A 12,668-nucleotide genomic window follows, 5' to 3' on the forward strand; every position below is an offset into this window, starting at 1 on the left:
CTTTCTGAAAAACCAGGAAGCTGGAGATTGGAACACTGCTGGGGATGCCTGGTCATTCTTCCTAATTTTTCTCTGGATGAGAATGTAAGGAAGCAGTCTTTGAACTCTGTTTAAGAGCTTAGAGACCTCATGTTTGTAATTATTTCCCTTAATGGAAAAGCATTACAATTTGTGTAGATTTTCCCAGAAGACAGAGGTAAGGCCAAGTAAGGAAGGGCTGTGATGTGACCAGTGCTGAGGCCAGAGCAGAACTCTGCCTCCCAGGGACAGCATGGCCTCCTTCCCTGGGGACCAAAATTTGTTACCACTGCTTCTGACTACAGCAGGAACTCAAGCTGATCTTACTGTGTATGCGTGTATATCTATTTTTTAGTCACTGAAAAATTTTTCAAGCCACTGTTGTAGCGACAGAAAATACAAAGGTTTCAGAGTTACAGAGACCTTACTAATTTGCTGTGTGATCTTTTTTTAAAAAAAATTTATTTATTTATTTGAGAGAGGGAGAGAGAGCAAGCATGAGTGAAGAGAGAGAGCAGAGGGAGAGGAAGAGAGAGAATCTTAAGTAGACTCCCACTGAGTGCGGAGCCCGACGCGGGGCTTAATCCCATGGCCCTGAGATCGTGACCTGAGCCAAAACCAAGAGTCATTTTCCTCATCTGTAAAGCGGGGGACAATGATCTTCAGAGAGTCATTGAGAGGATCAAAAAACTCCAGGTGCCATGCCTAGGCATTTCAAATGTACAGAGTGTTTGCTGCGATGTCTGGACAGAGCCCGCTAAGATGCAGAAACGGGCTCGTGAGGTTTCTCAGCACCTCCCGCTTGGCAAGAAGTACACAGCTGTCTGAAGCAAAAGCAAGCAGCTAATGAATCGCCTGAGTCAGGATGGGACCGTACGGTGATGGGGTCCCCTTAGGTTGACTGCGATTATAGAGAAGATGAAGGGACACACTGTAATATCGGGGGAAAGGGGAATGTGATTATTACGAGAAGAGCCAGCTGGGTACATCCCTCAGCCTGTCGTCTCTCAACAGGTCACCTGTGTCTGCCAGGTGCCTTACAGGACGGAGGGAAGACACGGCGAATGGAATATTCCCGGTGGGTCAGCCTGGTGGAGAAGCATTTCACACAGCCCCTGGCTCTGCCAGAGGGACAGCCCAGGAGGGCATGGGGCTTTACCTTCTTGCTCCTTTTTGGCTTTCTCCTGGGCCTTCATGGCTGTGTAATCCTGGGCCATGTTGATAACGTAGATGTGGTCCCGGCAGCCGATGGCCTTCAGAAGGCAGAGGATTGCCACGGCCATGTTCCGAGCGAAGAGGGTCTCGAGGCTGTCAAACACCACTCCCCGGAAGCAGTCACTCAGCTGAAAGCGTGGTGAGCAGAGACGGTTAGCAGGGCCGCAGTTACCCAGCTCCCTCCGGAGAACGGCTGCTCCTTCGTCTGCAGGCGCTTTCCCTGGGGCTGCAACCAGGTCAGCAGGCCTACCGCGCCCCCGGGAAAACACCGAGGAACCACCCTTCCACCTGCTACATTCAACGTGCTGTTAGAAAATACAAGAGAGGGGCGCCTGGGTGGCTCAGTGGGTTAAAGCCTCTGCCTTTGGCTCAGGTCATGATCCTGGGGTCCTGGGATCGAGCGCCGCATCGGGCTCTCTGCTCCGCGGAGAGCCTGCTTCCTCTTGCCTATTTGTTATCTCTGTCTGTCAAATAAATAAATAAAATCTTTAAAAAAAAAAGATTTCATTTATCTGAGAGAGAGTAAGAGCAAGTGAGCGAGCATGTATGGGAGGGGCAGAGGCAGAGAGAGAAGCAGGGCCCCCGCTAAGCAAGAAGCCCAATGCGGGGTTCGATCCCAGGATCCTGGGACCATGACCTGAGCCGAAGGCAGACGCTTCACCTGCCGAGCCACCCGGGTGTCCCATCACTGCCGGTGTTTGATGAGGCAAGAATCTTGTGTCAAAAGGTAAATCAACTACATCACTAAAGACACCATTTATTGCAACTGCTGTTTTCTTTTTTTGTTTTCTTTGTAGCAAGACTGTCAATGAAAGAAGTAGGCAAACTCCACGTTTCATCCAGGATGGGTGTTTTAAGTAGGTCAGTTCTGTGGGGCCACTTTGGCTGTCCCGAGATTTAACCCGGGCCCATGGCACACCTGCACATGTACTGGCCCACATCCACGGAAAGGGACAGCACCTTGAGCGCAGTAGCCATTAAACCTGAACACGAGTCATTTCCTCTATTAATACTCCTCTTGGGAAGCTCGGGCCCCGTTTCATTCTATTTAAATGCGCAACTACTATTGTGGCCCAGTTTGAAAAAACCTAGGCAAACGGACAACTCCAGGACCTGGTGAACAATTTAGCTCTCTGGAAACCATAAGCGGCAAACAGGCTTCAGTGGTACCCTCCCCATTCCTGCTAATCTTGTTTTCTTTTAACTGTACAACACATTCTGGAAAAAAAAAAATGGAAACAGTTACTGTGTTTCTTGACTTTAAAAGCAATCTGCCATTGTGAAGTGATTCAGAAATGTATGGAGAGAACTAAAAATCCACTATCCTGTTAACCAAAGATAACCAGTTACATGTGCCTTGGGAGTTTTTACTAGGTCTGTATGATACACATTTAGAAATACTTTTATAGAAATGTACTTGTGCTTTATGTATTATTTCATAATCTGCTTTTCTCACTGAATAACGTATTGAAGATGATTTTTTACAGAAATTAATGAAGTTCTAACTTTCCGTGACTCCATGAGATGATTTTTACTATGCTATCAGAGGGCTGTATTATGACTGATTTTTTTAAAAAAATATGTAACCAGTTCACTGGAGCTTTAAGGCGTGTGGCTTCAGGCTGCAGACTGCGCCAGGGCCAGGGACTGACCAGGAATGTCAAAAGGACAAGCAAATGGCTGTTGGGGACGAAGAAACCCTTCCTTCCTGTCCAGGGCCCCTGGGTTCTGAGCAGCCGTGGGTGGGCTGTGGATCTGAACCTCAGCTCCCAGCACAGGGATGGAGTGGGAGCCCCGTAGCTCTGTGCAGGGGCGGGGGTGGGGGTCACAGACGCACCTGGATGCGCTCAGCCAGGATCTGGGTGAGCAGGTCCTCGGGGAGCACACAGCTCACGAGCCCCGTCTCTCCTCCGATACTGGGGCTGACACTGAGCCGGCGCTGCGCGGGCCCCGTAGGGAGGGGGCTGGAGGAAACCTGTGGAGTGGGAGAAGGATCAGGAGTTAGAATCCAGATTGGTGTCCCAGCAGCTCTCACACGTACAAGCCATGTGACCTCATGGAAATGATGAAATCTCTCTGGGCCTCATTTCCTCATCTGTAATATGGCGATTGCATTGTAAAGTGGAAAATTCCTGTTTCTCTTAAAGAACTGCTGTGAGCTTCAAGCAGGGACACCATGGAAGCTGCTTTGTGTATGTACTGAACACCCTGAATTTGTGCATTTAAGAAATAGTAATTGAGCACCTACTGTGCACGAGGGACCCCTCTAGCACTAGGGATACAACAACAAACAAGGCTGGCAATGTTGCTGCCAGAAATGTCCTTCCTGCAAGCGGGGCAGACAGAAAAGGACCACGTGAATATACAAATCAACAACAGTCTCAAGTAGTGATAAATGCCAGGGAGAACGGCATAAGGTAAAGGGACAGAGAGGTGTGACAGAGTTGGACAAGAACCTGAGTGTGCTTGCTGGGATCTGGGGAGTACATGGGAGCCTTGTGTAACTAGACTAAGTGAGCAATGGGGAAGAGGGCCAGGCTTCATTAAAGTTGAAGACATAGTCAGGTGTGAACATGCAGGGCTTGTAGACCCCGGGGATGAATTCGGATTTTATTCCAAGTATTATGGGAAGTTGTTGGCATGTTTCAGGCAGACGTGTGATCTGAGTTTTATTTTTGAAAGACCACTGTGCCTGCTGCTTGGGTGACAAGAGTGGAAACAGGAAGGCTAGTTAGTTAGTTAGTTAGATGTTTCCATGCTCCAAGCAGGAGATGATGGTGGCAGGGATGAGGATGGTCATGGTGGAGGTAGGGAGACGTGGTTGACACTTTCCTTCATATCCCATTCCCCGAGGACTTGGAAGGGAATGTGAAAGAAAGAGGAGCCCCAAGAATGACTCCTTGAGCGTTGGCCTGATCAAGTTGGAAAATGGTAAAGTCAATTATTAAGAAAGGAAAAACTGAGGGAAGAGCTATTTTTTGTTTTTTGTCTTGTTCTGATTTGGGAATGGGCCAGAATCACTTCTCAGACATGTAAATTTTGAGGGGTCTCTAAGCCATTCACTGTGAGTTTGGATGTATGCACCTGAGCTGGGGAAGAAATTAGGGTTGGAAATAGAAATTTGGGGGTCATATGCATACTGAAAAAATTCAAGTACTTAAGCCATGAGCTGGATAAGATCACCTACGGAGAAAAGGTAGAAAACAAAAGGAGATGACTCAGTTCTAGTCTAGTCCAAAATCCTAAGGATCTAAAGGAGGTGGAGAAGCTGGAGGAGGTGGAGAAGCTGGAGGAGAGGAGGGAGTCCTTAATGGGGCAGAAGGAAAGTAGAAGAGTGTGGTGTTCCGATGGCCAGGAAGTGCTTCCAGTAGGAGGAGTTATCGGCTGCTGTGAGGTCACAGGGGATGAGGAGAGAACACTGGCTGCGGGATCTGGCAAGATGAATGGCAGTGACCTTGAGAGGAGTGGTGCTTGAGAGGAGCAGTGGTAAGGACAAGGGCCTCCCTGGAATAGGTCAAAAAAAGAATGTGGTGAGGCTGAGGAGGAAGGCCTGTGGCAAGTCTTTGGAGAAACAGCTGTGAAGAGGAGTTGACTGGAGGAGGTAACAGCGGGAGGGCGGTCCGGGGCCTCAGGGCAGTATTTTTAAAGGCGGGAGGCATACAACATGCATAGATGCTGATGGGGAGGAGTCACTAGGTAGGGCACAACGAAAGCAGGAGAGAGGGCATGACTGCAGGAATTTAGCTCTTGAGTGAGAAGTGGGGGGGGGGGGGCTGGCGCACCCGGGCAGGGCCTCAGGTGAGAGCTGGGGGCAGTGACTCTGGCAGGGAAGGCGTGGCGATGGGCTGGGGTGCAGCCTGGCTCGTAGATCTGGTGGTGGGAGAATCAGGTGGTCGCCTTCCAGTGTTGCCGCTTCCTCCATGCAGCCAGGAGAGAGATCATTAGCTGGGAATGGGCAACAGGAAAGGGCCTTAGAGGTTTGGAGAGTGATGACCTCCATAAAATAGTTATCTCGAAAAGAAGGAGAGCAAATTTACTAGGGCAGACCAAAGGGTCTATTTGAGATTTGTGGTCTTAAGTTTGGATGAAGACCATTCAGGAGAGAGGAGGGCTGTCTCTAGCCGTGTTCAGCCACCCTGCCTCAGGAGGCAGAGAATCGGGTTTACCAGGGCTGAACTTTTGCTTGGAGAGTACGCAGAAGAGGAAGGGGCGAGAGAGAGCCTACAGGGACAGTCACGGATTGCAAACGGGGCAAGAAAACAACTGAAGAGGGGCCGGCAGTGAAGATATGGACTGAAGGTTTGCATGGGACCAATTACTTCCTGGAGTAAGTCATCTGGAAAGTTAAAGATGGCAGTCAGGAAGGATGAAGTGTAAGGCAGAGGTCTTGGAGTTTATGGGTAATGGTGAACCAATTCTAGAACATGACCATGGCAGTGAGTACCTGAGGAGGCCGTGGAACTGAGAAGTGTGAGTGTCAGATTAAATGTCATTCAAAAGACCAGGATTTCCAGCAGGTGCTCTCCTAGAACATGATGATTTATAAATAAATGACCTTAAATTATAGGACATATCTTCATTATATGACCTAGTACACATTTCTCCCAACTTGCAACATGACTAAACTCCAGTCATTGGAGAGTTCATGCTTTAGGAGAGCTTTGGAAGACCAATTAGCCAATTCTGGGTGAGGCACTCCAACAGGGCGACTGTTGTCCAAACCCTGAGTCCTGTCACACTGTGGCAGCCGCATGAGGGATGGGGTGATCTTGAATAAGTTTTAACTTCCCTATTTATTGAAAGGGTAGGGGCGCCTGGGTGGCTCAGTGGGTTAAAGCCTCTGCCTTCTGCTCAGGTCATGATCTCAGGGTCCTGGGATTGAGCCCTGCATTGGGCTCTCTGCTCAGCAGGGAGCCTGCTTCCTCCTCTCTCTCTGCCTGCCTCTCTGCCTGCTTGTGATCCCTGTCTGTCAAATAAATAAATAAAATCTTTAAAAAAAGGGGGGGGTGTTGGGGTCAGAATTGGGATTTTCTGGTGCCTTTGATACACTCTCACAGACTCCCATGCAGCCTCCGCCGCCCCTGCAGTTGAAACGAATGGTTTCATCCTTAGCGTTCCTGTAGGATTAGGCTGAGCGGTCGGAAACTGCTGTTGTTGGCCATTTCATATGGTTCACCCCAATTCTTTTTCACAAACATCTTTCGTCACCAATCTCATTTTATTGCAGATACGTGTACGGGGGGGTCATCCCCCTCATCGGACGCTTGGTGCAGCGAGAGCACAGGGATTTTTCATCGTTTATCTCCGCTTTGTGAGCACTCAAGCCAGTGCCTCACAGGAAAGTTCTTGCTGAACCCCTGCCGGAGGAGCACGCCTGCCCGTGCCTGCACCATGAGCCTGGAGAGGGCACCCCCAGCCACGACGCCATGCTGTCAAGGCTGCAGGACGCTGAGGAGGAAGGGCAGGGGGGAGGACCCCAACCCTCCGCCGGGGGAGCCCTCATCTGTACCTGCGGCGTCTCCGGCGCGTGCTGGTGATGCTGCTTCTGAGACCCGGAGCCGTGGCTCTCCGTCTTGCTTTTGGCGATCACCATGCTTCCGCGCAGCGGCTTTGTAGGTTTAATTTCGGGGGTGACCAGCGTGGAATCTGAGGTCAGCTTGCCCAGGGTCTCACTGCTCAGACGTAGTTGTCCCACAGTGGTTTGGCCCAACGCAGCCTCCTGGGCTACAGAGAGAGAGTAGATTTATATTAAAAGTCACCCGAGGATAGCAAGGAAATGATGGTGGGGATGGCACAACACCTGGTATCACGGGTGTGACTCTCTTGAGGACCACAAAGCCATCTCCGCCTGCAGCCGGCTGGGAGGGGCTGGGAGAAGAGGTTGCAGGCCCCGAGGCTGGAGTGCGGGTTTCTCCGAGGCCCATCGTCCCGGCGGATCCCGTGTTAGTCGCCCCACGTTCTCTTCCAGCCCGGAGGGCAAGCGCTTCTGAAACCGCTGGTGCGCTAGGACCCCAGCACTAAGACGGGGTGATGCGGCTGTGTGCCCAGGCAGCTGCCACCGTTCTCCAGTGCACGGGCAGACTCGGTAAGGCTCATTACTTCTCCGTGACCACATTTCAGCAAATAGGTCCTCAGAACTCCCTTGGGAGCTGTCACTATGCTTACCCCGCTCTATCTTTTCATATGTTCCCTCTGTCTCTCCCCCAGGAGGTGATTATAGGTACAAGGACTCCATACTGCACCTGGAGGTGGCTGGGGTGTATGTGTGTGTGTGTTGGGGGGGGGCAGAGGGGCAAAGAGTCTGAAGCCACCAGGAGAGCAACTGCACCAGAGATCTGCAGGCCAGTCCTGCGCTCATCCAGCCCCGTCACCGCCACCTCCGGCTCTGCCTCGATAAAGACTGCTCTGGCATCCAGCTGCCCGCACCCGCTCACCTGGTCCAGAGTCCTGCACACCCGCCCCCCCACCTCTCCCACTATGGCTGTGCAGTCTCTTCTGGGCTGTTCTATGGCTCTCAATTTTCCCCGTCCTTGCCGTCATTCTGCCCTATCTTAAAAAGCCAGCTCTTTCATTTCTTTCCAGACATCATCATGACACCCCCCCTCTTTCCCTCACAGCCTGACTTTGAAAACAGTAGTGTGAGCCACATCTGTCAACGGACACATATTATGTATGTAATTTAAAATCTTCTAGTAGCTGCATTAAAAAAGTACACATGGCTTTCCATGGTGTGTTTTCTTTAACCCTCTATATCCAAAATGTGATTGTTTCAACATGTTAACAACACATAAAAATGGTTACTCTGCTATTGTATAGAATAGCCTTTAACTCATACTACGTCTTCAAACAACCACCCTGGCAGCACACTTCATTCTGGACTGGTCACATGTCAAGTGGCCAGTGGCTGCGGTGTGGGACAGGCAGGATTGTCCACAGCGAGCAGCGAGTAGAGGTCTGGGGTTAACCCCTCCCTTGAAAGGGCTTTCTCCAAAGTGCCCGGTGACCTCTGAACTGTGAGCCACAGTGGCCCTCTCTAAGGGCTCATGCAATCTTTGACTACATTCCCTCGCTGATTCGATACATTTTGGGAAATCTTTACTCTGTGTCTGCTCTGTGCCAGGCACCATGCTAGGGGCTGGGAATACCTCAGCGACGAGAACTATCACACATCTCTGCTTCCAGCCGACATTCTGGCGGGGTCAGCAGACAGTAGAATAAGGAAGTCGCAGAAGTGGTATATGAACCAGTGATAGGGCCTATGAGACAAACAAGTCTGGAAGGGTCCCCCAGACCACCGGGGCTCTGAAGAGGTGTGAAAGCCCTTCTTGCTCCACTCCTTCCGCACCTCAGCCTCCCTGACTTCCCTGCACCCTGCCTGCTCTCCTGACTGCCCAGCCCTCTGAGCCTCCTCACTCTTCCTTCTTGGACTTCCTGGCTTCTCCTTCACCCCCTCCTCCTAAAATGCAAGTGTTCCCCAATGTCCCTTTCCATCCCTCTCCTCTTTCTGGAGCTTTCTTTTCTTTTCTTTTCCTTTTTTTTTTTTTTTTTAATTTGACAGACAGAGATCACAAGGAGGCAGAGAGGCAGGCAGAGAGAGGAGGAGGAAGCAGGCTCCCTGCTGAGCAGAGAGCCTGATGCGGGGCTCGATCCCAGGACCCCGGGATCATGACTTGAGCTGAAGGCAGAGGCTTTAACCCACTGAGTCACCCAGGTGCCCCTTTCTGGAGCTTTCTGGGTTGTTTTCCTCTCTTCCAGCAGTTGAACCTCTGGCTTTGTTGAGGAAGACTCCCCCAGTTATGTCTTTAGCTTGACATTACCCTCTCAGATTGGAAACCGGAATCCCCAGTGTGTCATGGGACACCAACACAGCTCCAAAGACCTCTGTGAAGTATAGTTTAGTTGAGAGAAAAGGAAGCAAAAATTTAAGAGAACCAGAATTGTGATGCAGCTTGGAGTTCCCACTGAAGGTAGACTAGGCCACCCCCAAAATACGATGAGTGGAGCTCTGGATATGTCATCTCAGAATGTGTTGCTATCTTTTGAGCTGTGGGCACTTGAGCTGTGGGCAAACGCAGAAAGAAGACTTCTTTTAACTTCCCTTATCTGCCTAAAGAGAGGCATCCAAAGGGAACTCCATTGTCCCAAAGCTACACGCTGGCAGTTACATCCACCAGGGATGTACCAAACTATCTACCCTCGTCCGTTCTTCTGTGGGTCTACTCATCTTCCCTAAAACTCATTTGCTCTCCCCCACAAGGACTACCTCCCTCCTCTTCTTTCCCCGTGAAGACAGTATTTAATTCAAAATTGTAAGGCACCTCATTTCTTCCTGAGTATCTCCCGTGTACACATAAGATAAACATGCTAATAAACTTGCTTTTTTCTTGTGAATTTTTTATTATAGAGTCTTAGCCAAGAACTCAGAAGGACAGAGAGAAAATTATTTTTCCTCCCTTACATTACTAAAAAGCTATTTCTGTTATCTTCCCAGCAAAGACTCCTCTATTTCTCTACGCATCCCATGCTGAGGTACTAAGAGGAGAGGACACGCCTAAAAGCACCAGCCACTTTTATCAACCTGCTAGTAGACACAGTGCACTATTACAGATGCTGGTTTGTGGGCATCTGGGTGGCTCAGTTGGTTAAGTGTCTGACTTTCAGCTCAGGTCATGATCTTGGGGTCGTGGGATTGAGCCCTGCATTAGGCTCCATGCTGGGTGTGGAACCTGCTTGTGATTCTCTCTCCCTCACCCTCTGCCCTTCCCCCTGCTCTCTTTCTCTAAAAAAAAGAAAGAAAGAAAGAAAGAAAGAAAGAAAGAAAGAAAGAAAGAAAGAAAGAAAATGGGCTGCCTGGGTGGCTCAGGGTGTTAAAGCCTCTGCCTTCAGCTCAAGTCATGATCCCGAGGTCCTGGGATCGAGCCCCGCATCGGGCTCTCTGCTCAGCAGGGACCCTGCTTCCCTCTCTCTCTCTGCCTGCCTCTCTGCCTCCTTGTGATCTCTGTCTGTCAAGTAAATAAATAAAATCTTAAAAAAGAAAGAAAGAAAGAAATGATGCTATGTTGTTATGAATATTTATGTAAAAGTGGTTCCGCTCAGAGCAGTCACTCTACTTCAGTATATTTTCACATTGTCCTGCCTTCTAGGTCCTTAGACAACCTGATGGAGCTGGGATTCCCAACCTTTGGTAGGTAGGCCACACCGGGACTTACTACAGTGGGGTCCAAAACTCAATTAATTTTCCTTGCCAGTAAGCTTTCTTCTCCTCCCATGTTTCCTATTTTGGTAAACAACATCGCTCTTCTCCTGGTTTCCTGACGTGACCGCCTGGAATGTTGAGAGCCCTCCTTGGGGTGGCTGGCCCAAGCCTGTTCATCCTCAGCATCTCCACTGCTCCCTTTATTAGACGTTACAAGGGCTGCTGCTTTTCCACTGTGACTCTCTGGACACTTCTCCCCAAGGTGAAAATCACCTGACTCCTCTGTTCCTTCAAAATAAAACCCAAATTCATAATCCAGGCATCAAGGTCAACTATGATGGGCCTCCGCCCACCTCCCCACCTCTAACTGACTATCAGCTTCCTTGCTTTCCTGGGCTGGGATGTCCTTGTCTTCATCTTTGCCTGCCAACATTCACCTGCTCCTTCAAAGCTCATTTCCACTAAAACTTCCTGAGATCATGCTTGTTGGAACCCAGCCACCCCAAAGTTGCCCTCCTGCCATGTTCTTTCCCTCTGCTCTGAACAAACCCTGTCTGCTTGCCTTCCACGGGCCACCCTCAAAGGTGGAAGCTGCATCCTATTCATTGTCCTGTTCCCTGTAGTGCCAAGTGTGTGCCTGTCCTGGGTGGCACGGAGAGCTGTCGACATTGGTGGAGAGAATTCCTCCTCGGGCTATAAGTTGGCAGTGTGCTGTAAGTCAGCCTTCAGCCAGGTATGGGGAGAAAAGCTCAGTGTGGGACACAAGGAAGATGGAAATTAGCAGCAGGGGTGCCGGGCACTTGAGCCCAGAAAGTCAGGGGAAATGGCTCTTACCAGACTCTTCTTCCTTCATGGACTGCTCTATGGCAGCCCTAGTGCAGAGCTCCCGGGCCCGGATTCCCGGGATGTTGCTGCCGTCGGAGATGGCTTCCAGCACGACGGAGTCAATGTTCAAGCAGGCTGCATTGTAGTATTTGGCCATGCTGACTGCAGTGGCTGATTTTCCTGCAAAAAAGGGTCAGGAGGTTGAATTTCCTGGCTCTCAGCAGCTCAGTGTTCTAGACAGAAGAAGCTTCTAGAATGGAGACCGCTATAAAGTGATCTCTCCAAGTGCTTTGCCTTTAAGTCTCTAATGTGGCCAGATGTGGCAGCAGAAAACAGAGGCAAGACCAGATCCACATGGATTCTGGTTCTCATTCCACCACCAGTGCGCCATGCACAGCGTGATGGCAATGCTTAGCCTCTCTGAATTTTCTCCTCAGTTAAAAGGTGATTTGGTCATGATCTTTAAAAATTTTGTAGCTCTGGGGCACATGGGTGGCTCAGTGGGTTAAAGCCTCTGCCTTCAGCCCAGGTCATGATCCCAGGATCGGCCCAGGTCATGATCCCAGGACCCTGGGATCGAGCCCCGCATCTGCCTCTCTGCTCAGCAGGGAGCCTGCTTCTTCCTCTCTCTCTCTCTGCCTGCCTCTCTGCCTCCTTGTAATCTCTGTCTGTCAAATATATAAATAAAATCTTTAAAAAAAATTTTTTTTGTAGCTCTAAGGGTGCCTGGTGGCTCAGTTGGTTAAACATCTGCCTTCAGCTCAGGTCATGATCTCCTGGTACTGGGATCGAGTCCCCTATCGGGATCCCTGCTCAGTGGGGAGTCTGCTTCTCCCTCTGCCCTTCCTCCTGCTGTTGAGTACCCTCTCTTTCTGTCTCTCTCTCTCAAATAAATAAATAAAATATTAAAAGAATTTTTTTTTTGTAGTTCTACTGTCTTTGATTCTAATGGGAAGACTTTTTGGTTTAAAGAGTAACTTGTGTGGATTTTTTCTCATTTCAAAATATCTGCTCATTAAAAAGAAAGCAGAAAACACAAATAAACAGGAGAAAAGAAAAAAAAAAGATCCACAATTTGCTCATCCAGAGATATTACAGTTAGTCTATGGCTGCTAAGTATGCATGTACAACTCATGTATTTATATTTCTTAGGAAAAAGAAACCTGCTCTGTGGTAGGCTGAACAAAGACCCCTCCAAAAGACATCCACATCCAAATGCCCACAGCCTGTGGAAATGTTAACCTTAGGTGCTAAAGCCGCTTTGCAGTTGCAATTAAGTTAAGGATCCTGATACGGGAAATTATCCTCCTTTGTCTGGGTGGGCCCAGGGCAACCCCAAGGGCCCTTCCAGGAGATAAGCAGGAGGGCTGCTCAGAACAGGGGATATGATGGTGAAGCAAAGGAAGAGACACTT

General features: G+C 49.6%; 1 protein-coding gene across 2 annotated transcripts in view; it reads right to left on the minus strand.

The window, feature by feature from the left end:
- Positions 1-12,668, minus strand: part of HYDIN (HYDIN axonemal central pair apparatus protein) — a 403,917-nt gene that overhangs the window by 91,518 nt on the left and 299,731 nt on the right. For both annotated transcript variants that reach the window (XM_047711407.1, XM_047711408.1), the window contains 4 exons: positions 11,264-11,434; positions 6,743-6,957; positions 3,071-3,208; positions 1,178-1,361 (listed from right to left, as the gene is read on the minus strand). In XM_047711407.1, coding sequence (XP_047567363.1) covers positions 1,178-1,361; positions 3,071-3,208; positions 6,743-6,957; positions 11,264-11,434 — 708 coding nt within the window. The remainder of the gene's footprint in view (positions 1-1,177; positions 1,362-3,070; positions 3,209-6,742; positions 6,958-11,263; positions 11,435-12,668) is intronic.

This window comes from Lutra lutra, chromosome 17 (assembly GCF_902655055.1).
Source record: "Lutra lutra chromosome 17, mLutLut1.2, whole genome shotgun sequence".
Lineage (NCBI taxonomy): Eukaryota > Metazoa > Chordata > Mammalia > Carnivora > Mustelidae > Lutra > Lutra lutra.